Source organism: Seriola aureovittata, chromosome 10, assembly GCF_021018895.1.
Source record: "Seriola aureovittata isolate HTS-2021-v1 ecotype China chromosome 10, ASM2101889v1, whole genome shotgun sequence".
NCBI classification, from domain to species: Eukaryota; Metazoa; Chordata; class Actinopteri; order Carangiformes; family Carangidae; genus Seriola; species Seriola aureovittata.
In genome coordinates this window covers 13,398,377-13,425,647 of record NC_079373.1, presented here as the reverse complement: position 1 = coordinate 13,425,647, position 27,271 = coordinate 13,398,377, and the positions used below count along the sequence as shown (strand labels likewise).

Here is a 27,271-nt window from a genome sequence, read left to right as displayed (position 1 = left end):
CTTCCATCACCAGGCCGCGCAAACCTTCATCAGCTGGTGGAAGCTTGGTTTTTACCTTACATCAACTGGTCTTTCAAACACCATCATCTTCAGTCTTTTTAAATTTCCTTTGTCAGACCCACCGAGCCTTTAGCCATGTCGATATAGGTCAGAAAGACCTGATAAAATCACCCCTTGTTAATTTTTACGGGAGATCGTAACTACCTCTGTCGTTAAAACTGTGTTACCCCTCATGGAAAGGTCAGTTTATCAATGTGGCAAAAGTTACAGCAACATAAATGCTAGTATAAAACAAGCTGATGACTGAGGATACGTCTGGTTAGCTCCGAATGATATTACTAAAATAGATGCAATATAAGAAGGACAACCTTCCTTGCTTTACTTCAGCTGATCTGAATGCAAAGCATATATTCAGCAGACTTCTGACATGTGGGTTTTGCATGTTATATGGTGGAGTTTAACATTGGCTGCACGCACTAAAAACAAATCTTTCCATCAGCAGGGAGAGAGGTGTGAGGCGTCTTTAGAGCGAGTGATTGATTATGTGTGTTGTTGTGAAACGCTCCAGCAAGGCTGATCTGCGGGCTTTGTTGAGGCTGGCAGGTGAGAGATATTACCTGTTGGTATAGAGGTGCTACATGTGGGAAGGGACAGGCTCAGACAGGCACTATGGGTGACCTGCTCAGAATTACCTCCTTACTGGAAATTTTATCCATGTCTATAAGAGATGATTAAGAGCGATCTATCAACACAATCTTCTCTAGCATTAACTCTGTAATGATGCTTGAACAAGAGTCCCTAACGACAGTTCAATCACTGAAAGCCTGCGTTGATCTCATAATTCATCATTATGATGAATTTTCCATGAGGATGCTAAGACACAATAAATGTTTAAATCCAATATGTCATCTCAAGTGCATATCATTTGGATTATTACATTGGTGATGATAAAATTACCGCTCGGCAACAGTGGCAGCCGAGCTATGAAGAGAGCATGCTGCACAGAAACCCAGCACAAAAGGTTAATTAACTATATCTGTTGTTATGACATTCTGCAAGCAAACAAAATAAATACAGATTATATAAGAGCAATAACTCTTAGTGTTTGTGAGACTATGTCGCACTCCCCTCAGTATGTTGCAGCACAATAGGCCTGTTCATTTTGTGATTATGTCTGACCTGTAGGTACTCGACAGAGCCACGCTGACGGGGCGGCCATTCACTGCAGATTTACATGGATTTTAAATCATTATGGTGAACACAAACACCGTTTCACCCATTTAAATCCTTTTAGCTCTTACAATGGACATATATGAAGTGTACTGACTTTTTTTTCAGGGGACAGAGTTACTGAACAGGGACACCACTGAGAATTACGCAATCCCTCCTGTAGGCAGGATGTGAGAGCACAAAATGTAGGTAGACTTTGTTATAATTAAGAATTACTAAATAGTAAATAGAAAACAGCTGCTGCAGTTTTACCCCTGGCCAGCTGTGATCTTGCAGCAGCTTTACAACACAGAGCAAGGGACAGTAATAGTCCTACTCTTTTTGACTGTTTATAAACAGTTTGCCAAGTGCTGCTGTTCACGCAAAAGGATCTTATGAAACCCCGGAAAAGCACCAAAGCTCACGTCATCCTTCCTTCAATGACGGGTAACAGCCCGTTGAGTCTGCTACTGACGTACATGTGACAGTGATGTGTTACTGCAACGTCATGGTTATTCTATAGTCCATAGAAGTGGATAAAACTTACTGTAGGAGAAGGTGAGGCGCGGAGTGACGTCGCTTTCCGTGACAGCTGTATGAAAGCAACCAACAAGCAGGACAGTGTAGGCTGGGAGACAGAGCCAAGCCATACTCATTGTCCACATGCCTCCTCAGGACTGCCAGCCAACTTGCACTATTTGCCTTTCAGGGTTTTGGGGAATTCATGAAGAGCGTCTTTTTTAACCCGTGTTTATTTTCTCTCCCTCTCTCTCTCTCTCTCGCTGCAGCTCCAGACTCCTTGAATGGAAGGCCTATGCACTGTTGTGAAGTCGGGCACTCCTTTGGGGCTGTAGACGATGAGGCTGGTTTGAAATGACGACCTGTGACCCTCAGAACAAGACGGAGAACCTCCACCGATCAGCCTCCATGCGTACACAACACCACAGCGTCTCAGCTCAGATCTGTGAAGAGGAAAAGAAACGACACGCTTATAATCAAATGATTATAAGCCTTTGTGGGGTTAAATTCTAGCGTCAGCATGCTAGCATGTTCACAATGACAGTGTTACCATGCTGATCCATTGCAAGTATAATGTTTATCATGCTCACCATTTTAGTTTGGTATGTTAATATGCTTAACATTGGCTAATTAGCACTAAACCCAAAGCCCACCTACTTTCTCTATCAAGTGGGGCCAGAGCTGACCTTTTCACTACACACTACAGATCTGAGGTTGTATGGTATTGCTTCCAGTTTCTGTTCAGAGGAGTGAGAACGTGATACCACTGTGGTGATCATTAACAGAATAGTACGTGAGTCAGTGAACAATGTTCATGTCAGGTTAATTCGATAGTGTCAGCCTGCGCTACAAAAACCGTAATCTCCATATCTGAATTGCATGTGCACAGGAAAGAAAAGAAAGCAAAGATTTCTTGGAAATGCTTGTTAAAGCTTAAAGACAATGAGAAGGTGTGACACCCAAATAACAGCTCACATTACAGGAATTTCAGGAGTTTCTGGCCACAGGTTACCTAGGTGAACTTTTGTTTTATTACTGAGTGGTGAGAAATGGTGTGAATACATTATAACCAATGATACTGTGAAATGTTTTGATTCCCACAGGTCAGAGAGGGTTTTAGTTCTGCTCTCAGAGTGAGGAACTCATGGAGATAACAGTGTCCAAAGCCAAAGAAAATTGGCAAATTTGCACAGGCGTGCTGTTCAGCTCTCATCAACTCGATACAGATCCCCTTTATTTAACTTTTGGTTGTTTATCTCATTTATCCACAACTTCTACAACAATACTCAGGAACACATCAGAACAAAGCCACAAGACAACTATTTTACCAGTAATGGAGTTATGAAGCAATTCAGTGATGCTGATTAACTGAACGTAGTGAGACATAAGGGGAAACTCAATACAGACATCCCAGTTCCAACTGCAAACGCTCCGTTACAGTTGCCACGGGGAGCTCCTCATTAAATGCAGCCAACGGGAGGCTCAATTTCATGTGAGGTATGGCAATCAATAGCAAAAGGTAGCGAGTGAAGCTATTCCTGGTTTCTATCAAGGGGCTCCTGACTCTTAGTCAATAAGCAGTCTGACGTTTACTGCAAACACAGACATCTCCAAATCTGAGCCGGGTGAATGACATTTGGAGGAGCAGGAAGGCTGTGATAAAGGCCAGAGAACAAGACACAAAGAGGGTTATTTCAACAACAGTAGAGACCCACACAAGACTTGAATAGGAGAAATACAGACAGACAAACCCAACAATTACAATTTAGTGTAGGATACTGTTACTGAAGCAAAGCACAAATCAAGACTCTTTCCTCTGTGTTTGAAGCAGGGTGTTTCATTAAAGTCAAGTCTTTATGTCAATAGAAGCTAAAAAGAAAATCAAAATCCACCATTTCCTTTTCCACCGAAGTTACAAAAAGGAAAAATAATCAAGGGTGTCTGGACACTGAGGGTTTTCAGCCTACAGCCGAGGGACAGTGACTCTTAATGATCATAATGACAAAAGCAGATGAGGTTATGAAAGGATTCTGCTTTTCAAAAACTCCAGGCTAGGTCACTGTCTGACGGTTTTTAGACAGTGCCCCCTGCCAGCAGCCCACGTGATGTCAGTAGACTGTAACATGTAATGGACAAGGAGGGCGGCCGTAAGCATCATTAGTGTCCTTTGTGTGGAGCAATTCAAAGTGAGACGACACTCGACCACCAAGCAGTGGCGCTAACATTAATTCTAGGTTTGTGTGACAGTCGGAAAAAGAGTCCCGCATGCATCAAGCTGAATCCGACTGAGGAACGTAGAAGAGAGCTCGACTCAGCGTGAGTGAGAGAACAAGGGCCCCTCTGACAGCACAGAAATCTATATGCAACTCTGCACTTCACTGCTCTCTCCTGCATGATGCATAAACTGAATCATCCCTTTCACTCCCTACACAGACGTGACAGTGTGCTCTGCCTGTGGATGATACTCTCACATCTCTCTGTCTATGAGCTCCTCTTCAGTCTCTACCCTTTCTTTCTATATCCCCTCAAGCAACACATCAGTTTAATCAGTTTGACATAATTATTGCAACTATTGCATATGTCAAATTTTTACCACAGACTATAAAATGTTATCTAATCAAAGGCATATGTTGGGTTTTATTAATGGTCAATGGACTTGTACTTATATAACGCTTTTTTTTACTATCCCCTCAAAGCGCTTTACAATACTTGTCACATTCCCCCATTCACTCACACATTCATACATCACAATCACACACTGATGGAACAGCCATCAGTATCTTGCCCAAGGATACTTCGACACATGGACTGGAGGAACCACCGACCTTCTAATTAGCGGATGACCCGCTCTACCTCCTGAGCCACAGCTGCCCAGTTTTATTAGTGGGGTATGGGATTCTTCAACCAGACTAAGTGAATGCTATTTATTAACAGCACACACATTTATATTAACCAAGCAAATCAAACATTACGATATATTATTTTTGATCATTCCACAAATCTAGTTTTAACAATCTTAATGTCTCTGATTGATGCAGTCATTTTGAAAATGATATGCAGTTTCATTGACAGAGAACTGATAGTGACTGACATAATGCTGCATTTACATCTAACCACATACTTCAATAAATAAAAGGAAGTATAGAAAGATTTCAAGACAGAAATACAATTCTAGTCACTGAAAATCACGCCTTGTCCCAGGAACGCTCTTCTTTGCTGCCTTGTCTTTATATTAGAATAAATAACATCACACATTATCATGTGTAAACCAAATAAATGTAATTATTTTTTGAAAAACATGTAGAGGAGAGTGTCTTGAGCCATGGCTGCAGAGGTTTCTGTCAAGCTGTGACCAACTCCAACAAGCTACACCAGTCAAAAGGATGAGGGCAGCCTGCATGTGGCCTGAGCAACGCGACGCGGGGCTAATCCTTCTCGACGCTATTACAACACTTGGACAGTAAAAGTTTACAGAGAGTCTGTTGTCCAAGTTGGGATTTGTTAAAAGGTGGCACAACCTGTCCTCGCTATGTTCCCTCTATCCCAAGTGCAAAGTAAAATATCATTTGGGGCAGAAATACATGGCACAAAGAGTTATCACTATCTGAGCCCATCATCCATTTAAATAACAATTGTTTTGACATTCCATGCAGTGAAAATAATTACTAGGAGGGGAAGAGACCATTCAATGAACCAGTAAGAAGCTGTACTGGGAACAGGGAGTGAATTCTACACAAGAAAAGATTTGAGTCATTAACACATGGTTGGCTGTCATAAGGAATAAAACTCCTGTAAATTAGGCAACTTTGTGACCGTGAAACCGAAAGCTTACAGAATACACTCAAACAGCAACACAAACTAGTATTTGCTATTTAAAACTTCCTCATAAAAAGTTATGGGTTTTTCATATACTGCAATAAACCTTTGGACATTATCTATCCTACTGTGTCAATATACTTTACAGTGGTACATGTCCAATAAGAGGATATAAGTTTTATATTAACCAAACAGGGACATTCCCAGAACTCTATACCAGTCACTTCCTGTAATACAGCTAAAACTATCACTATATATCACTGAATGGCAAAGACTGACATGACAGCACTACTTATAAGACTATGTGAGTTTTATAAATAGCAGCAATGCGTATACTGCTGAAACAGGTGGCACCGCTATTAGCATATGCCATACGAGTAGAGTGGGAGGGGTCATGGCTCCCCGCATTCCACATACAGCCTGTTGACTGGAAACGTGTTGACTGATAAATACGACCTATTGGCATCCCTGTCATCTGAACAAGCCACCTGTACACACACACACACACACACACACACACACAAAAATACACGCTGGCCACCTACGTCACACCCCAGCGAACAACCCAGGTCACATGCTCCCAGATGTGGCCTTCAACCTGTGAGCAGCACCTCCCCTCCTGCCCCCTCGGCACCTCCACGCCCCTGAAGGACTCTCAGATGTGTGACGGAGCAGATGTGAGATGTGGAGGATATCGTCTATCAGGACAGGCTTTAATGGAAGAGCACGCCTGCACATATGGAGAGAGTGGCTGATTCACCGGACGAGCGGCGTGGGGGTGCAGTGTTGACACAGTTCTGTACTGGACCTGCTGCCTACTCTCAGTTTATTTTATAACTACTCATCCAGATCTAAAGATACCTATCCATGAGTAAGACGTGACAGTACTTCCGTCACAAAGCTCAGGTATCAGCTCAATGGGAGTTTCAAGGTACAGTATTCTCACATTGCTCCCATTACAATGACTAATTCATTAGTTCCTGTTAAAAGATTCTCCTGGAGCCAAATTATGACGCAAGTGTAGATGGGGATAATATTCAAATGGGTTGCACCACACAAACTAGTCCTTAGGTAGAGAGTAGTTGTTCAGGTGTACCAGGTGTAAGTGTTAGCTAACTGAGCCAGCAAGGTAATGTTAGTTAAGATCTGTTTGGACTTAAGAGTAAAAGAGGAAATATGAAATACCCTCAATATGTCTGAGCTGATGCTTTATGCAAAAGCTGTTTAATAATAATGTTGTAAACTGGGAAGAGTTTTAGTTCTTTTTCACAAAAACAGCACAGCATACTTTAGATTCCAAAAACACAAGACTAAATAACCAAAACAAGATAAGCATAATCAGATTTTTCCCTACAATCTCTGAAACTCGTATTGTACTGTATGCAGATGGGAATAACGTTTCCTAGCACCGATTTGCACATGTTGTAATGGCTCACAATCCTTTAGTAAAACACCAGTTCGAAATAAGCTAGTAGTTAACTTTTAAAGGACTTCACGCACAAACTTGGTAATTAATTTTCGAATAGCTGGCGCAACCCGATCCTGTTCCCCAGTGAATGAAAATTCGGAAGTCTGTACGTGTGATTAGGTGACTGTGGAGTCTGAAGAAACACTCTCTCGTTCCTACTCGACCCATTTTAAGTCCAATCCCCAGACCTAGCTAAGAGTAATTAATGGCTCATTCATCCCTGAGTGAACCATACAGCAGTAATTATGACCATATGCTATTCCAAAGACTTTTAATTGCCTAATTAAAATCTTATTAAACTATTGAACAGAGATAGGGGACATTTTGAACTTAAGGTTCAGGGGAGTTAAATTCATCAAGCTTGCTTCTCCTCCGGGGCCTGTGACACACGGTCAGAGGTGATGAATTTTATCACAAGCGTTGACTTCCTAAAACATCCCAAATTTGAATCAGGCGTTAAGAACGTATTGATAGATTACGGTAATATATGGCTGTGAAAGTGGATGAGTATATTCCATCACCTCTGTCTTTGAAACGTATACAAGAGCCTAAATCAACCCTGTCTCAGAAGTGAAAATATTCAGAATGATATTCCATTTCATTCCATTTCCCCTCTGCGCAAATTTCCATAACAGATGTGGAGCCAGCAGAAGCAGCTTGCTGATGAAATGTAAAGTAGCAGGGCTAGGTCTGTCGCTGGGCCTGCTATCACTATCAGGGCTAAAGTGGGTGAAAGAAGAGCAGCAGGGGCTCTGCGACAGACAGAAAAGTGCATTAAAATACTGAAAGGGGGAAAAGAAAAAAAGAGAAGCAAACGAAAGGGCAAAGACACATTCTCTCTATTGTTGGTCTCCTCATCAAACTCTAATTTATATATTAGTAATTGTATGGAGATGAGGATCAACAAAGTCTCACTAATCTCACCAGACAAATACTAGCTTCAATGAGATCTTTACCACTGTGAGAGAGTCATTTGCCTCTCTTGGCTCTGTGCCTTTTATTTCCCGGCACCAAATCTCCCTGTCAAAACACATCAGAGAGGGCATAAACCTGGATTAAAACTATTCATGTGTTGTAACCCTCAGACGTGGTAAATACTGAGGGATTGAGGCAAAATTGGTAGAAGTTTGTACTTCTCCCTCCCTCTCTCTCTCTCTCTCTTTACGCTCTCCTCAGTTTTCAACAATCCAGAGTAAGCTGATCCACTTTTCAGAAGCAGCCTGCCCTGTTGATCTTCCAGACATGGCCTATTTCTTTTCTACTGCTGTCACACACCCTTTGCCGAGGAAGGAAACGCCTACATCTTTGAGAGTATTCAATTTTATCGTATGATAAAGACATTAAGTTGGCAGCCCACTTTTACATGAAATTAATCAGTCATTGCAAACACACAAAAAAAACCCTCTATAATTTTTCTCCTCTTCTTTATCTATATGTCTCTTTAAGCTTTTTGATCGCTCGGTCTACTGACCCATTTCATGATCCCCTAGCATATGCAGTGCATGATAAGCTGTCCAGATATTCTACAAATTCAGTGGTGAAAAGTTTAAATGATTCTGATGCTGACATTCAAACTGCATCACTCCCTTAGGAAAGACTTTTGTCTTTCGTGAGCCGCACAGTATTGTGTATCCTGCCATACAAGAGGACACTGCTGCTGCTTACACCACAATTGTTTATACTATTGTTTCTTCTATAATAAATATTTATACCACAATAAATAATGGTTATAAAAGGATGAACACAAGTGCTCTTTAAGCAATGCTAGTGCTTGAGTCTTTTTAATTACTTCTGGATTTGTATTTACTAACAATATTTCACCGATATATAAGCTGAGGTTTGAAGGTTGTGGCTCCATCTTCTCGTTGCAGTTTGTATCCAGAGACTTGTTAAACAGCATAGTTTGGGCATTAGTAAATGTATTTATTTTCCTAATCCCCATCCAAGTACATGCAAAAAAAAGTGCGGCACTATTTGTTGGTGAATCTCATATCCCCTTTAAATTGATGCAGGTTAAATCTCTCACACTCTCATTATCTCATTGCTGCTGGAAAATTCAAATCACCTACATTAGCAGAACTCAACAGAGTCTCTCTGCTCTCGACACGATAATGCAGGATTAGGATGAGGGTGACATTCTTGAGGGCTTTCCAATGTCAAAGTCCTATGCTGAAAACTAATACTACATTTACGATGGGTAGTGATGAGATGCACATATGAAGCCTCACAATAAAATTACAGTATGGAACAAGTATTTCCATTCCTCTTTCCTATTACACACACGTGCCACGGCTTTAAGAGAGGATAACAGGTTCACTGACTGTACCCTGTCCTTCAAGAAGAAACTTTTATAATATATACAAGGTAGCATTTTGTTGTTAAAGTCCAGAGCTGATACTAAATTATTAAGTAACAGAAAATAGCTTTTTAAGAGTGAAATTCAGAAAACTGGTAACCAGCACTAACCTCAGTCCTGGTCCTCAGATAAAGTCTGGGTATAATCCTTCTGCAACTCAGTTACTGCACAGATACTTTCTGCTTTTCAGACAGTATGTGCCATCAGTGGAAACTTAGTAAGGGCTTTGGTGTCACATACAGAAGTCACTTGATATAAACTTGTGTAACAGTTTGGAACAGCCAAAGAAAGTGTGACCATATGCAGCACAGTCCAGCAAAAGCAGTGAATTCGTCAAGGACCTTTTTATGAGAGACGTAAAAATATACAGTATTATATTGTTCACTGCACTGTTTTAGATATTCAGGGCCTGTGTTTTTATGAGAGGTGCTGGCGTCTGCTAGACACAGGTAAGGAGCAGTTTCAGCCCTGGCTGCTGTAAGTAGGTCAGGCCTGTTGAAACACTCACTCCCATTCTAGATGATGTCTACACTTGTTTGCCATATACTTCTGTCTGCACTTACAGGAGTGAAATATTGACCCTGATAGGGCAAGTGCTGATAACACGGCATTGACTTCAGGTGCTTTATCTTGCCCGTTCTTGTTTACCCTCACATGCACAACTATAGTATGCTGAGGATGTTGTTTAAATGCAAATATGAATATGTTAATGTGTAAATATTAAACACTAAAATTATTGTATAATTAGTGTGTGCTTAAATGAACAACAACTGAAGCTTCTGAAACAGAGATTAATCACTTTGCAGTATGTGAGGATTTTTGAAACACAAAATATGACTTCTGATTTAATAACAATTAAATAAAAAACAACATTACACTTTGCTGAGTAAGTCTGTGGGATATGAAAAGCTCCAGCAGCCAAGTGGATCTTAGAGAATTTCATCATAAACACGAACTCTATCTTATGGACAGTTCAACAGAAAGAAGAAATAACGTGCTGCATTAATATTTGCTGCCCATGTAAATTCATGGACCATTCAATCACCAACAGTGCATTGAAATATTTATCCTCTCTGAAATTGATTAGGCTGGTGTGGCATCCATGAAAGGCTGTAAACAAAGCGGCATGACTGTTCCCCCTTGATGTCCACAGCACGTAGCTGCACGCATTCCAGTAGCTTAGAGGCTTAGACAGAAGCTCAGGCTATAGGCCATTGGGCAAAGAGCTGAACACATCCATCACTGTGAGCGACCGATAAAAGGCTCAGAAGGTCCACTTCTCCACATGCTCATCAACGACACCAACCACAGACCCACCTTCAACACAACCAAAGAGTTTTTCTGAGTCTACGAAGCACATCGTAACCCTCGGGATCGGACCAGTAGGTGATACGCTGCTTGAGGTCTCACACATCGACTTCACTGCTTTCTATACAGGGACTGATCCGCTTCTCAATTTGCTAACTATACATTTGGTAAAGTGTCATCGACTAACTTTCTGTCTAATGACTAACCAATTAATGAACACATTGTTTCTACACTGCTAGTGATCTTGCCAAGTCTCACAAAAGTAGGTTTCATTTCCTGAGCTGAATTTTTCAATATGAGATATGACCATGGGGAGAACTATGGGGAGTGGTTTACATATTGCTGATGATGTATTTAACTGCCTCTTGAAACCACTTAAACATTGTGAACGGCTACTTAAACAAGGTGTTACATGTACAAGTGAAACACCGTGAAACACAATACTGTATATTATACGAAGATAATTAAGAAAAAAATGAGAAGTTTCCAGAGCAGCTGTCATGTTGTTTAACCTTAAAGATCAATGACAGCCCAGGGAGTGCTGCGTTCAACCAAGCAGTTGTAATCAGGTTCATGTTCACTCTTCAATCAACAGCCAATTTAAAATGACCCCTGTGAGAACTGCTTAAAGGCTAATCCAGTTGTGTGCAAAGTAGTTCCGATTTACGATGTTTTGAGCTCAAGCAAACCATGCCAGACTAAAAGGAGCAAAGTGAAATTCATACACCTTGTTTGTGTTACCTATAACAATTAATACATTCTTGGTTTGAAATTTACATACTTCTCAAATTTCATTTAAGTTTTCACAACTCTTAAAATGCTATTAAATGTAGTAGATTTCTCCTTTATAGTCCCATTCTACTCAGTAGGATAAAAGACAAGGAGGGATGCAGTTGGTATGTAGTCCTCTGTGAACACGTTCGAGAGTCTGTTGACAATGCAAAGACTGGCTGTCTGATACTCTCTAAATCAAGTTCAAGAGATAAAGTACACAAATGGTAAACAACTGATCCTGAGGCAACAAACATGTTGTAGACACTCAGCTTTGTTATGCCTGCGGTTGTACCAGTGTATCTGCTTCTCATCTCTGGCTACAACACGTCTTAAAAGTTGATATCAAGCACCAGTCAAATCCTCTATATTTGACCCCTCTATTTGGCAGATAGACCACATTAAAATATCTTTGTGGGGGGAGGTTGTCCCCTTTATGTGGGGTCTGAGAGTGGGGCAGCTGCCCCCCACATGCAGTGACCTCACTTAGTAAAGATCAATAGTAGGCTGCACATTCCTCATTCCAAGTCCTCAGGAGTCACTTAGGTCCTGGTATCCCAGCCATCCAAGCCATCTTGTGAATCCTTTAGCACCCCGATATTTGGGGTAAATTCCAGTCATTGACATCCAACATCCTAGACGACCAGATTTGACCTATGAGGGCAGCGTATTTGGTAAGCCATATGGGGGAGATGAGTTCTTGTCACTCAAGAGTATCACCCTATGGGCCATGCTAATGCAGTCCCTCAAGGGCAAATTTGTCAAGTTAGCATTGCTCAGCTTAGGTCTAATTTTACATGTTTATACTTCGCATTTTTCCCTGCGCCCTTATTCCCTTTCAGTCTCACTGTACACAGCCTAGCACAGAGCAAAATTATGGGGCCCACGCTGAACCCTAGGCTAGATGATTTAATGGCTGACTGACTGTTCTATTTAGTCAGACAAGCATTATAAGGGGATTAGCAACCTATCAGATGACAGAGTTCAGTGTGCTTGGCTGCAGGTATACAGGCAGATATCCTATATCATATGATTTGTTAATCACTGTGCAGATGGTATAAATTAGTTCATTCTTGATTAAGTTAAATGTTTGAAAAAATAATAACAAAGACTAACAGTTTACCAAAATTGCACCACACTTCTTGACAAGCTGTGTGTAAGCCAAACTGCTGCCACCAGTTAGTCAAGGTAGAATGGTGTTTTGAACTTAAAAAGGACCCTTGAAGTTCATGTACCTCTTTGTTTGCGGTGAAAACCCACACTAGTGTGCGTCTGAGATGAAATCAGAGTCCTGACACGTCCATACAGCACCCTGGCCCCCACAGCTGGATGCGTGTAGGAGGGAGCTGATGTCATGGAGAGATGGAGGTGAAATGATCTGTTACTAGAAAGCTGAGCCTCTTCCCTGAGATATCAGAGCACGTAACACGTCCTAAGACATCTTCACCTTCTTTCACAACTAAGTAAGGTAAGGGTTGGTCAACTGTGTTGCAACCACACGGACAAAATGGTAAAAGTACAAAATTATGAAATGCTACAGTTAATGAGAATCTCTTTCACTTTCAGACTGAGCTGTGGGTGGAAGAAAAAAACTCTGTTAACAAGAAGGGTGAGGCATATTCCTTGTAAACAAGAAAATGTCAGTCTCATTTAGGGTTACTAACATCAGTATAAAATAGTGAATAAGTGGTTCAAGAAAACATTCAAGTCTCATGTTACCAAACATCTACTCTACTTAAGCAAGCCCAAGAGGCTGTTCTGCAGCTTACCCTGTGCTCTGATGTTACCATGGGGAAAGCAAGTGATTCATCACATTATTTATAAACTATGAGAGGTGAAGATGTAAGGTCAGTGATTTGATCCATGAGCAGGAACAACATAAATAGGGTTGTTTTGCTTCTATCACTTGCTCGACATAAGGAGAAGCAGACAAACAGAGCAGCCGGAATTCAGAGCAGAATACATTTCTCTTTATCGGCAGCAAATTTGAATATGATGCTATTTCACAAAGTAAGCTTTATGTAGTATTGTTTAACAAACTGAAAGACGGTAAGATTACCAAGAGTGTTGTGTCTCGCCAAGAAATAATGAGTATTACTTGGAGGGAAACTTCTGGGTATTTCTGCAGAGAAATAAACCCTTGACTGAACAAGGGCTGACTACTCACAGAAAACAATCAAGTCCAGTTGACCCTGATTCAACCCTTCTTGGATAACCATGACCTGGAAAACTGAGAATCTTCACAGACACAACAATAACAACAACGGAAAAAAGTACTGTCGTATACAGCACATATCCCTGTCAAAGTAGACAAGATAACATGTATTCTGTGTTACTGGGAAGCATTTACTGATTCTCTGTCACCTAAGCCAGTAAGACCCACTGACCACAGCAGAAAAAAATAGTCATATCAGGAAGGGGAAAAAAAGCATCAACAGTGTTAGTTCCTGTGAGCTTAAACTGCACCTGCATGCTGAACAGCTTCATCCCCTCCAGATGTCTGGAGGCCTCGCTAGACCCAGAGCCAGCACATCTATAACTGTCTCCTCGACTGCCCAGACTCTGGTGGATAACTGCCAGAAAGAAAGCAGAACTGCAGGGGGATCTGAGCCCTGCAGCCACTCACACTGCACAAAAAGTGCTGAAAGAGGCCATAAGATGGCTGTGTGTAGTGTCTTTATATATCACATCTTCAATCCAATCTGATGAATTATTCAGACGGCGCTATCTACTGTGCCTCTCACCTAAAACATCTGCCCTGCCAGCCTGTCTGCCAGGTCTGGCTTACACTCTGTCCTGCCACAGGAAGCTTTTAGTCTGCTGCTGTCCTGTGGTCTCTGTTCCATTTAACCCCCTTCCTCTATCTCTATTTCCATCTCACGGACTAGAGGCATAAAGCACTGAGGGAAAGAGATTATGTTACTGTGCCAAAAAAAAAGGCATCTGTCTGTACAAGATTTTAAAAAGAAAATAGTATCATTTTGCTACTACTGTGCAAACATCTTGGATGTCAAGGCTGCGGTATGCTCGTTACAAACTAGCTTGTGCGATGTGTTGTCCGACCATATCTGAAGGCAGAAGCCTTTTTCTAGCTGCCAGGCTCGAATGCTACGAGAAAGAGACACGACAATCATATGAATGGGGAATTTGTGATGTTACGTTAGTTTGTGCACAGGTGAGAGAGAAGTTCAAACCCCTCAGCACAACTGACCAATCGCTGCATGAAGTGGGTTTAATTGTCAGATAGTTGGTTTCAGAAAGTTACACCGTTCCAACACCAGAGAGGCGTGGGGCGGAGGGGAGTTTCAGACACTGTTGGGCAACCTGTCAGGCATGTCAGATTCTGTAGTATCCTGACCCTTTGCCCTAAAGACAAGTGTATAACATTCAAGCTCTGGGCTACATCACACACACGAGAGGGGGACACCAAGCAGAAAACAGAGCAGGCTGCATTACACGCTTCCAGACCATTAAAGTGAGGAGTGTTCGTGAGGAATAAAAGGTGCACACTCACCCCCCCCCCACCCCCTGCACTGTTTATGGTTCTTAGTGGAGCATGAAATGACTAAATACCAGCATCACTTCTCCTCTCTGTCATCCTTCTTTGCAAATTTCTCATTCATAACTTTCAGGAAAGGATGAATGACTGAGGAACACTATTTGTATCCAAGGTTAGAGAAGAATAACTTTGTCTGTCATTCAGAAGAATGAAAAGTGCGCTTATAATCCAGTGATGTGCATCATCAATAAATCAGATGAACCGACCACAAGCATAAATATCTTACTGCGCCCTACTTAAAGAAGGGTACTGTATATTAATATTAAAAAAAAAAGTAAAGCTTGTTTACAGTGAGGCAATTAGACGCCTGTGATCAGAGAGTTACGGCAGGAATGTCTGAAAGGGTCAGCGGCACCATTACCAGAGTAAAGGGCACAACCTGGAACGCCCAGAGATATCAAATCACAGCGGTGGGGGAGGGACAGTCTGCTAAACAAGGCTCGGTTGGAGGCTGCTTCCATTAATCAGGCCTACTCTCATACTCATGTCAGGAAGCGCACAAACATATACGACCGCTAACAACCTGATGCACGTTTGCTGTATGCGACGCCTCACAGTCACCCCTTAGCTCCAGTGTCAGGAGTGTAGATGTACACATAGCTTTGAGTATTAAAATAGAACTTTATTATTAAACATGTAACATGCGAGGAGAACAGGTGTGCGTTGAAGGGTGAAGGAAACACACCCTGAAAAGGCAATTTCGCCATTCTCACACCAGCACATATGAAACGCTGGCATACGTGTGAACATACTCCGCTTGGTCTCCCAGAGCAGTTTCACAGGGTTGTGTACAATTAAAATAAGGCACTGGGTGAACAAGGCGACGCCCCCGGAGTTCCTCATACATACATGATGTTTCTTGGTGCATGTTTCATACGGGTTAAAAGGCAGATCTGCGGCTCTCTATACACTGCAGCGAATACAGGGATCTGGCCACGTTCCATGTCCACAGTCATTTCCCACATCGTGGCACAGTGCTGGACTGGGAATAAACAGAGGAGCCTGCTGTGCTCTCAGAATGCATGTTTGCAGAGTTCCCATCAGTGAGTACACAGTAATAGGACTCCCTGAAGGCCTGTGTTTAACCTTTAGATTACAAGTGGCTGGCCACTCCACAGCCCACCCCTCCTCTTCCTCAGCTATTAACCCTTTTCTCGCTCACTTTAGTCAACACAAACAGACTTCATAAAGGAAGCAGGATCAAATCACAAGACCTGAGGATCATGTGATATGATTGAAAGATCCGAAACAGCTACTAAATGTTTGTGGTGAGCTTATTTTGTCAACTACTTTTTCCAAGGTCATAAATTAACTTGTGGTTGCAAATTCCGTAAAGTGCCTTAAAGTCAGAAAAACAGAGATATTCAATAATCTATGATTGCATGACGACTGGGCAAACTCAAAGATCATATTTTATGTTTGAAAGATCCAGGACAAGACTATGTGGTGAGATTGTTTAGTCAAAGAAACAAAAAAGCATTCTCCAGCGTCACTCAAAACCATCCCGAAATTTAAAGTTCATCTAAAGCCACAATTTGAAAAAAAAAAAACCTTTCTGTTCTTTATTTTTCAAATGTACCAGTTTGATCGCAACTTAATATGGTGAGCAGGTCTCCACAGAAACTCTCCAAACCCAAAACCCTCTATCTGTATGATTTTTCTGTTCTGCAGAGTAATTAAGGGAGCCAACACTGTATTTTAGTACCAGCTGTTTTTATTTGGTCAATGTTGTGTTACTGCAGTAAGCATAGCTCTTGTCTTAGAAGACAGCACACAATATTTTGGCTGAAGTTTAAAAACATATCTTGAATTTTGTGAAAGAAAGAACCATATGATCCGAACTGTGATCTAACTCCGGGCCATGCATTGAGCCTGTAACTGCACGCATGCTTTGTTTAAACTTGTGTTATAGGTGTGAAATCTAAACAAGATTTGTTTTGAGCGGAAAACAGTAAAAAAAAAAAAAATCAGATTAGTGGGGAAAATCTTTCCCTCTCTCTCTTTCAAACACACAAACACAGAAAGACAGGGAGAGAGTCGACCTGACTATATAAACGGATGAAGAAGGATCAGAGTAGCCTAATGCTGAGAAAATACCCTTGGGATATGCTGACAAAATGGAAACGTGTGCATATGGGGACAGCATAGGGGATTAAGCTGTGATAAAACAGTGTGATGCAGTGTGATTTATTTTTTCTTTGTCTTTCCTCCTCTGAACAGATTTAGTAATCTGCAACAGGTTGCTCCCTGTTTTGAGCTGCTTCACGACACAGAAGCATAATTTTATCCTTTCGCTTATATTCCTTTCAGCAGCCTTAATGTAGAACAGCCCTGCACATCAAATAAATGTTCAGTCTGCAAAGGAATGCTCCCGCGTCCCAGTCAAACTTCGCAACAGTGATATTCTGGCGTTCACTGCAAGTAACTATCACCATGTTATAAAATATATCTTTGTGGAGAGGTCTGGATTTGAGGTATTGATATAACAGGCACCATGCTTTACCAACGAGCCAAAGCTTTTCTGACAGCATCATACAGGCGGTTCATTGTCAAGGCCACTGGTATCCAGAATGCAACTGCCAGCTGTTTTCTTTGTGGATCAAACCAAAAGAAAACAGCAGACCAAGGTCAGCACAGACAGGCTTTTCTCCTATGGCAGACAGATGAATCTCCATATACGAGGCCGTATAAAACAAAAACTCTCTGTCACAAATTAGAGAGCACAGCTGATTATATTCCACCCTCTTGTGGAATAATCAGCCAGTCTCAAAAATTCCTGAAACCTCCTATTTATTCCAGTACCGCTGGGTGTTTGCTGATCATTTGAGGATCTGTGTCCATGTGAGAGCTTGGTTGGGAGGGTTATCTCTCATGTCCAGCTGCCTTGTTAGTACATACTAGACAGACTCAGATGGACTGGCTTTTGAGAGAAATATCAAGCTGTCCTGGGGCCGTATAAGATGCCAGTGATGCTGATGCTGAAACTGAAACTGAAAGGACATAATCAACTTACAGTCCCCCTCCGCTCCAAAATGTGTTTTGCTGTTTTGTTTCTTTACTTGGACGTTTGACCATCATTATGCAGAACGATATACATTTGCAGAGTTTGACAAGGTTGTTTTTAAATTCATTAGCTGGAGCGAGAAAGTCTCTCTGTGTTTACATTAAATCAAAGTTTTAAGATGTGTAAATATAAGCATTAGTTTGTGACGTCAAATCTGATCTGGAAGCCAGTTGTGGTCTAGCATGCAATTTATACAGTTGAAAACTTGAAGCCTCCAGTGCACATACATTGAGACATGTTTTGACTTTACAATGAAGCTGGACGCATGTTGGATTAAGTCTAGTGGTTAATATTCTGAAATGAACAATACTTTAATATTCATAGATTCAGTTTTTTTTACTGAGAGAGAGAGAGTAAAGCAATGCAAGAGTTTTTCTGAAACTGTATCAGATGCAATTCCAAGCAAAGTATTTTTTTACTGTCTTAAAAGATGTCATCTGGGGCAATCCATACATTTCTTGCTGCTTCACAAAACTGTTTGCTTTGTCAAACTCTTATGACACAGGAGAGAAAGAGTGAGAGCTTTTCAAGTAAAAGGTACTTGGCAGTGCACACTCAAAAGCAAGCATTAAGAGTACAAATCTTAGGTTGACCTACTCATTGACTTTTGACAATCTTTTCCATTTATGGTTCCTATCCATTAACTACCCCCCACATGTCTAACCATTTGGCATTAGTCTCAAGTGTGCTGCCAGCAGCATGTTGGTGAGAGATTTGAGTTTCACACAATAACACCTGATGCTCCCTGTGTTGTAGCTGCCAGCAATCACATCACGAACCCCTAACCAGTGTCATAACACAAAAACTCCTCAGCTATTTGAGCGTGCTCACTCGCAACTATCACAGCCAAACACACCAAGACAATTAAGACTTTGTGTTGATATTTATGTTCTGGTTCTCGCCCATCGGCTTTTCCAAACTCCTCTGGGTTCACGCAAAGTTTGCAGGCTGGGTTGAGGATCTGTGTGCACTGGCTGCCACATTCACTAACTCCTATCAGTGGAAAAGAGGCCCCACACCCAGTCACAGGCTCACTGCTCATGAGTTGTGCCTCCGCGTAAAGAGTCAGAGCCATCCCCTGTTTTTTCCAGCATTACTAGAGACACTCACACGCAAGCCAGCAAGCCTTAAAATACAAACACACCCAGGTAAATAACTGTGTTTTCAAAGAGTCCAACATCTCTTAATGCAAGGGTAGCTCTTACACACACACACACACACACACACACACACACACACACACACACACACACACACACGATCTTTAATGACCCCCTTGCCCTGCTATCACCTTGCGATAAAGACCTACTGGGGAGGGAGGAGGGCTGTTTCGTGTCAGCTCACACCCACTTTTCCCTTTAAAAGAGAGAACCTAACAACAAACTCTGCACAGGCTCAGTCATAAAAAGTTTATAATTCTCTAACAGGGAAATAACAGGTTATTCCTGGCATCATATCAATAGGTAACCAGAACTGCAGCGTATTCACATCAATGATTCATGAAGCACCACACGGTTAATGAACACAAGGGTATAATCTGTATAAGAGCCGTACTTACGCTCTGTCCCACTCAGCTGTGGCACAAAAACTTCCTTTAGATCTAAAAAAGGTTTCCTTTAGGTGTCACAGACAGATAGATTCCTCCCCCAGGAAGTGTCAGAAGAAAATCCACACAAACAACAGAGTTTTAACGCACTAGTAGATGACAGCTCCGTGTCCGCAGGTCCACACACTCCCTCTCTCTGACACAGTGTCGTACTACAGCCTGCCTCTGGCCACTCAACACACTGGAGCTCCTCCCATCACACACTGTCAGAGAGGGAGAGAGAGGGAGAAAAGGGAGGGAGACATGAGGGAGTAGAAGGGAGGTACACTGCTACAGGATGATCTTGACTCATGTTTTACTTAAAGGTGCTGATGTAAATGTTGCATACTTTAGTATTTTTTTAGGAGCAGATCTATTATTACATCTCAGAGACCGTTTTACTCAGTATAATTAGGAAACTATTAGAGAGGGCTCATGGCAGAGGAGCAATAAAGGCCGAGTGTTTTACAGAAGTATCTGTATGTTATTTGCTTGATTTGAACCTGTGCAGGAAAAAAAACAAAACTCCAATGTGTCCTGTGATTTTCTGGTCCCAAGACTGTTGACTGTCCACTTTTTGGGAAATTAGTGCCTCCTCATTCAAAAGCAATATACTAAAGTTACACAAGGAAAACATTTACGCAGTGTACCATGATGTGGCTGAATTTATGTGAGCGGCCATTAAATGAGACAGAGGCCTAATTGCACCGATTGTAGCCTTGGAGCTTTTTTTTTTTTTTTTTAAGCTCTCCTGGGAGTTGGTTCCCTTGTTATGGACTGCAGATGTTAGCCTCTCAGCCAGCTGCTTGCACCCATATAAAGACTGCCTTTAATGATTGCAATTACCAGTAACTTCAAGCTACCGGAAGATAACCCAAATCTATCTGTTCTAAATCAACACAGATGCAACAATCTTAAACACATGTATTTCTCCAGACAATATCAAATTAACTTAATGATAAAATTTACAAAATATGGCTTGCGCTATGATATAGTGTAATGGCCAATGTCATATCTTGCTGAGATCTGGATTCAGGATTCATCAAAGGCACGTGAAGAAAATGCTTAGAGCCGATGTATGGTGTTCTGCCACGAAGCACTTCTAAAATAATTCACACAACACCGGCAAGGACGAAGTTTTCAGGCCATGACACTGAAAGTGCAACAGAAGTGATGCAGCAAAGTCTCAGAAGAGGCCATTTCATGAATTGTAATGGGGACACTCAGCTCTAGTGAACCACATACTGCCCTTTATGTTTTATAAACAGAGCTTGGATTTATTTAAATCTCAACAAAATGTATAATAAAACTATCTTAAGTCTGTTAATAAACCTCCAACATGTCATATGAATGTGTTCTAATATGACTGTAGGAAGAGAAGCAATTGTACAGTACCAGTCAAAAGTTTAGACACACTTTCCCATTCATTTGAATAGGAAAGTGTGGTGTGTGTAGATGTTTGATGATATGCCAATGAATGTACACCAAAGTATTTTGAAAGTCCTTTAAGTTAAAGCGAAGTGTTACCAAATAACTTCACATGCCTTCTCCAAAAATATTTCCAGGGTAAATAGAGAGAAGTGTAAGATAGTGGGGTGTTGAGACGGGGACGCCTGTTTCTAAAATAGCAGATGCTAATTATACACTTTAGGCAACAGCTAAGGAGGGTGACGCGATGCCAAGTTTGAGGTGTTGGGATTCTGAATGTCAGCTCAGTGTTTCTGTGCAGAGTCAAGATTCCACGTGGTCACCTGAGATGTACTTAGGCCACAGCTAGGATACTCACTGGATGTCTTATTTACAGCCTATGTCAGTCATACAACCCCCCCCCCCCCTTACTGGACTGGTAACTCACCTCTTGTTGAGTTGGACCACCTGCCACTGCCATGCAGGCGACCTTTTGTAAACAATCCATAGAATATAAAGGACACCGCCAGCAGACGTCTAAACACGTGGCTCAGACCAGTCAAACAGAGGAAGACTGGCCTTTTTCATTGCTTGTGACCCTGTTAATGTGGCTGTTCTCAAAATGTCTCTTTTCATTGCCTCCACTCTGTGTGACTACTACACAAAGTGCACCCCACCAGTTACAATTAGAAAACTCAGAAATACTCAGTGGTTGGTAACGGTCGAAAATTACTGCACATTAGGTTTTTGGTGAGAATGGGATATTTAGTAGATGGCTGGATATCACCCATACACTGAACATGTACAGAATTTGTTGCTTTTTACTGGAAAATGAAATACAACCCTTGCACCTATTGATGGGTGCCTCTTAAAGGTTGTAGAATATTGTGAAAATGTTTCTAATATATGTTTTGTATTAATGGTAATTTGTATTTCTCTTGTAAACTTTGGTATCATCTAGAACTAAAAATTGTATTTGTAAAAAGTGATTTGAAAAAAATGTGTTGTGTTTTTAAAATCCATGGGGATCTATAAGTCACAAGGTGATCAATAGACTGTGTATAAGGAATGAATGGTGCAACAAATTTTAAATTTGATAATTAGATTTTTTCAAAAAGTGACTATGAGCTTCTGTGATTCCAGTGGACCGCATGAAAATGTAAGTTTGATCCTTCTTCTCAGCATGCTTCACACACAGCTGGCAGAAGTGCTGACAGGTCAATCTATATGAATGAATAACAATCGAGGAATTACAGCGTCGCGATAAGCCCTCATGTTTCACATATTAGCTTAATGGAAACCCGCCAGATAGCAGCAGTAGGCTACTTAAGAGTCACGGAGGCTGACAGAAGCGCTGAAGACAACTGAGCGACCCTGGGACCGAACTCTCGGCTTCATGTTATCACCTCGACATTCAGGGGTTACACTGTTTGACTGTGTCGTGGAGATGAATCTGAGTTTTACTGCAGGGATGTGTTTGTTAACACAACACTGTCCAATGTGTTGAAACGCTGTAATTTTGTGATGCATTTGTCAGATGACAACCAACTTTGTTCACTTCCTCTTTCTTGTTTGCCTTTATCTTAGCTGCTATATATCATAAGAGCAGTATAAAAAACATCCTCTCTACCTTTCTCTGCCGAGGCTGCCGAGGATACCTATGGCCTCGTGAGAGTAAAGTGCTTCCCTCTGGAGGACCAACCTCTTTCTTATTTTTTACACTAAGAGGACAGCACAACACCACTGAGACCTTTACAGTTCTAAATTGACTGTGAACAAGAAGTGAAAAATATTTCACCTTTTAGCAAAAACACTGCTGTGCATCTTACAGGTTGTCAGTAGTTGCGTAGTAACGGCAGGGTCATGGTCAACACTTATTTCAAGCATCTGTTCAGTGCTAGCAGCTAAAGGGAAAATCCCAGTAAACAAACTAAATGAGTTCTAAAGCAAAACAGCGACCAGAGTCACAACTAAGGCGTTAAGGCCTTTCTTTGTCCACACACCACTTACAGTTACCCTTTGGCCTGATTTTTCAGCCCCAGTCTAAACGTAAAACCAGGTCACTGTAAAAAACCGAGGCTGAAGTGTCGTTATTTGTACATGGGATGGAAGTAGGGTACAGTTCATCCTCTCAAGTAGCTTAAAGGTTGTTAAAATCATCTCATACCACACTGTCTGACAGTATCAGCTTGTTCCAACTCTTCATGAAATCTATATGATATTTACACTGAGAGAAACACAGCTTCAGTCGGCTGCCACCTTTTTCTCCTTTGATGACAGATTCAAATTTTCACACTAGAACACTCGTTTTCTCCATCTGCAATACACACCGTTACTTTTTTGGATTTAAACCCAACACCCTCTGTCTATTATCCATTAAAAATATTCTCTTCTATTCTATTCTTATTTCACCGTCATTCAGCCTGACATATTTAGTACCTTTGGAAACACTGGGTTCTGCACTTGAATTCAAAATGAAGTTTTGTGAGGTTTGGATGTAAAGAGTAAGTTTGTAATGATTGACCCACTGTCGAGCCACTGCTTGTGATAAAAGTCACAAATATATAACATTTGTTTTTGCCTATTTTACCCTTTGGGGGACCTTAACCATCTTGGATTATCTTTAAACTACAGCTTTAAACTACAGGTTATTAGTCAATAGATAGACAAATTTTGACAATCAACTCATCGTTTATGTAAATTTTCAAGAAAATATACAAAACAGATTTTCATTCCAGATTCTTGATTGTGAGGATTTGTTGCTTTATTTTGGCTTATGTGATGGTAAACTAAAAATCTTTTAGGTTTTGGAGAGACAGTCGGTCAAAGACAATGGAGGGCATCACCTTCAGTTTAAGAAATTGTCATGGGAATTTTTCACCATTTTATAAACAAAGTGATAAATAAAGTGGTCAGGGAGATAACTGGGAAATGACTTGCTAATGAAAATAATCATTACTTGCAGCCCTACTTTAAATCTGAATTAAATCACGGTTTGTTTTATAATTCTTTTGAACAAAGACCTCATTTTAAACTCAATGGGACACAATTATAAGCTTTCCTATTTGGAGTAAAGGTGAATGAGCTGTCCGGAAAAGCACCAGCTGAGATGGCACAGTGTGACCCACAACTGAGGTGAGTGACTCATTCTGGCATTGAGTTTTAACTGGTTCAGCACATAGGATGGTGTGTAATATACCTAGCATATGATCAATCATGCTCTTCTCAGATGGTCTGGTGTATGTGGGAGGTTGGGACTTTTCATCTTGTGCTTTGTCTGTTTGGCAAAAAAAAAAAAAAAAAAAAAAATGGAGCTGCGATGGCTCTGCATGACAACCAAAGGCATTACTCCAACACCTCTGACGCCGTAGCTCTCCAGCAGAGACGGTTTGTGGGATGAGTGCCCTCTGGCAGGGAGGTGATGCCAGTGAACAATCCCTAGGGTGTGTGTGTGAGAGCTTTTCAGCCATCTACGTGACTCACTGCTGGTCCTTTCATTAGACTGTTGCATACATGCTCATTTTCTCTATGTCACCATCCTATCTATTAGTCACTTGTCTGAAACCGCGACTGGAGTTCCCAGCATTACGAGTCACATGTCCACTAAATCATCACACTGTATGTGTGACTTTCATATCATGCTCTCTTTCAGGAGTTTGCACTGCACATGGATCATTTTCCCGCAATCCTTTTTTTTATCATGATAAAAAGAGAAATATGTTTGTAGTTTGCAGTTTTGACTGCCAAACTATTTACTGGATTAACAATTTGTCAAACCAGAGCCAATGGCACAGCTCCAAAGCAAGTAAAGCCTGCACGAAATTCAACAGACAGAGCAAGAGGAACAGCTCGGATGCTCCTCAGGTGGCCCTCCATGTCCGTGGCAGCAGCTCAGCTTTCCTGTATTTTCTACCTCAGGACCCCCTCCCCCACACATGCACACCCCCACACCCACATACAGTAATCACCATGTCCTGCTCAATTCAACAGAGGGGGCATTTAATCAAGCAATTTTCCCCTTCTCACTGCAAGGAATTTAGACTCACTAGTCCAACAACATCTATATGATTCTCAAAGCTCATGTCAGAGTACAGGGGTGGGCAATGCCACTTAATATATATGAAGTTATAGAAATTTGTCAGCCATAAGAGATTTTTCTGTTTTTAACTCACAGAATAATATATATAGATATATTATCCATTTATCTAATCTATCGTCATGGTCATGGGAAAACCAACTCCAATAATGTCAAATTTTCGTGAGTTAAGAAAACAGCCCTGTTTTCGGCTTTATGGTGGTCCATCTTTCAGATAATTAAATGGTTTTTAGCATGACAAGGAGGAGAACTTTCTCAACCCATAAAGGTTTCAAGTTTATCTAATGAATTCAAAATCACCAAAAGTGTAGATAAGATGGTTTTCATTGGTAGGTGACATACAGTTTCTCAATTGAATATATCCCAATGTTGCATGAATCAGTTGAATAATCACTTTTATCATCTTATAACCTTTTTGATAATCAAAAGAGTCTCTGGTTTGGGCTTCCTGTGTGATTTTTCTGGTCTTATATTATAGTTAATTGAATATCTCTTAGTTTTGGACACCTTTGGCTCTAGGAATTGTGACACACATTATTAAAAATAAACTTTAGTTGCAACTGTCTCAGTCTTTTGGACCCCACTGTATATACATATATAATAAACAAATACATACCTAAACATATTGCCCAACGCTACTGAAAAGGTCCAAGCTGATCAAAGAGCAAATTCACCACTTTACATGTCATATTTATGTTACACAGACATGAGCAAAAATATTTATATAGACAACCCGAGAAAAGAAGCCAGTTTGTAATTGTTTTAGATTCCATCGCACATTTAACATCTGAACTAAAAAATCTGACCTAATGGGTATTTTCAGTCCGATACAACACTCCACTGACGTAGTGACGTCGACTTGTCTCTCAGGCGACACTGACGAAGGTGAAAATGGCAAGTGGAACAGACTGCTTTCAGTTTCTGCTGTGTATTATTTACATTCATACTCTGGCTTGAGAGCCCGTTATTCAGCAAATACAGAAGAATAATGGCCTCAGGGATAATATGCTCTGTGTCTGACAAGTCTGAAAGACAGATTACCTTCACTGTAAACATGACCCCTTCCCCATTGGGAAATCAGAAAATAACCCTTGAAGCCACATGGATTGTCTTGACTTTATCCAAGCAGGAACCTTTCTCCAGAGTATATCCTGATCCCAAAGGGCTAATGAAAATGTGATTTGGAAATGCGTTAGTTCATCCAGCTGATTGCAACAAAAGAGAAATGTATACTAATGTACTGAGTGCTGAAGGAAATAACCTGATGAGATGAATGGATAGTATTAGACAAAGGGAAGCGGAAATGAGTGATGACTCAAGCACAGGGAAAATCCTGAGGATGAATTAGTTATAAAGCCATCAACATGTGGGGCAGACGAGACATGAAATATTAACTTAGCATCTGACAGAGTTAAGGTTAAGCAACTCCTGAAAAATCGCCTACTGTACATTTACAACCAACCCACTGTGGTCCTGTGCTAGAACTACACATCCCATTAAAAGACAGTGATGAAGGAGGAAAAGTGTTTGGCTCAGCGTCTACGTAACGCAAGGTAAATCACCCTTAATTTCTGAAGCAGTAAAAAATCTGCATGCAGATAACACCCACCGCATCATTCATCTCAGCTACATGACTTTCATTGTACACGCCCAGTTTTTGTAGCGCAGACGAATCAAAGTGAGACATATGTTCCATGGAAGTAGGAGAAATGATTATCCACTGTAAATCTTTTTTTTTTTTTTTTTTTTTTTTTTTTTTAAAGGAAATAAAAAAGTACAGCAGAGGTATAATCTTTCTAAAAATCTCATATAAGTGAACAAAAAAACAAACAAAAAAAGCTTTTACTGTAATGTCTATAAAAAAAACATGCACAGAAGATGAGAAATCACTTCACACATAATTGCAGCTTTCCGCGACACATGCTGAATTACCTCTGAGCCAGCACAGGGATCCGTCTCATCTTTACCATGGAAACCAACACCATACTACAGTACATGCACACACACTGAGGGAGCAATTGCCATGGCATCCAGTGCCGTGGCGACAAGAAGCTTTCAGCGACCAGACCAATTTACTCAGCAGCTAACTGGACACTCAGTCAACCCTCTGCCT

The 27,271-nt window shown here is 41.0% G+C and overlaps 1 protein-coding gene across 5 annotated transcripts in view; it reads right to left on the bottom strand.

The window, feature by feature from the left end:
- The window catches only part of sema4ba (sema domain, immunoglobulin domain (Ig), transmembrane domain (TM) and short cytoplasmic domain, (semaphorin) 4Ba), a 64,364-nt gene that overhangs the window by 20,848 nt on the left and 16,245 nt on the right, over positions 1–27,271 (bottom strand). For 2 of the 5 annotated variants that reach the window (XM_056387078.1, XM_056387077.1), the window contains exons 2-3: positions 19,629–19,879; positions 1,757–2,171 (exon numbers count right to left, since the gene is read on the bottom strand). In XM_056387078.1, the coding sequence (XP_056243053.1) occupies positions 1,757–1,874 (118 nt within the window). In that variant the 5' untranslated portion in view covers positions 1,875–2,171; positions 19,629–19,879. Of the gene's footprint in view, positions 1–1,756; positions 2,172–9,478; positions 9,535–19,628; positions 19,880–27,271 lie in introns of those variants that run through there. The other 3 variants (XM_056387080.1, XM_056387081.1, XM_056387079.1) reach the window with 3 other exon arrangements.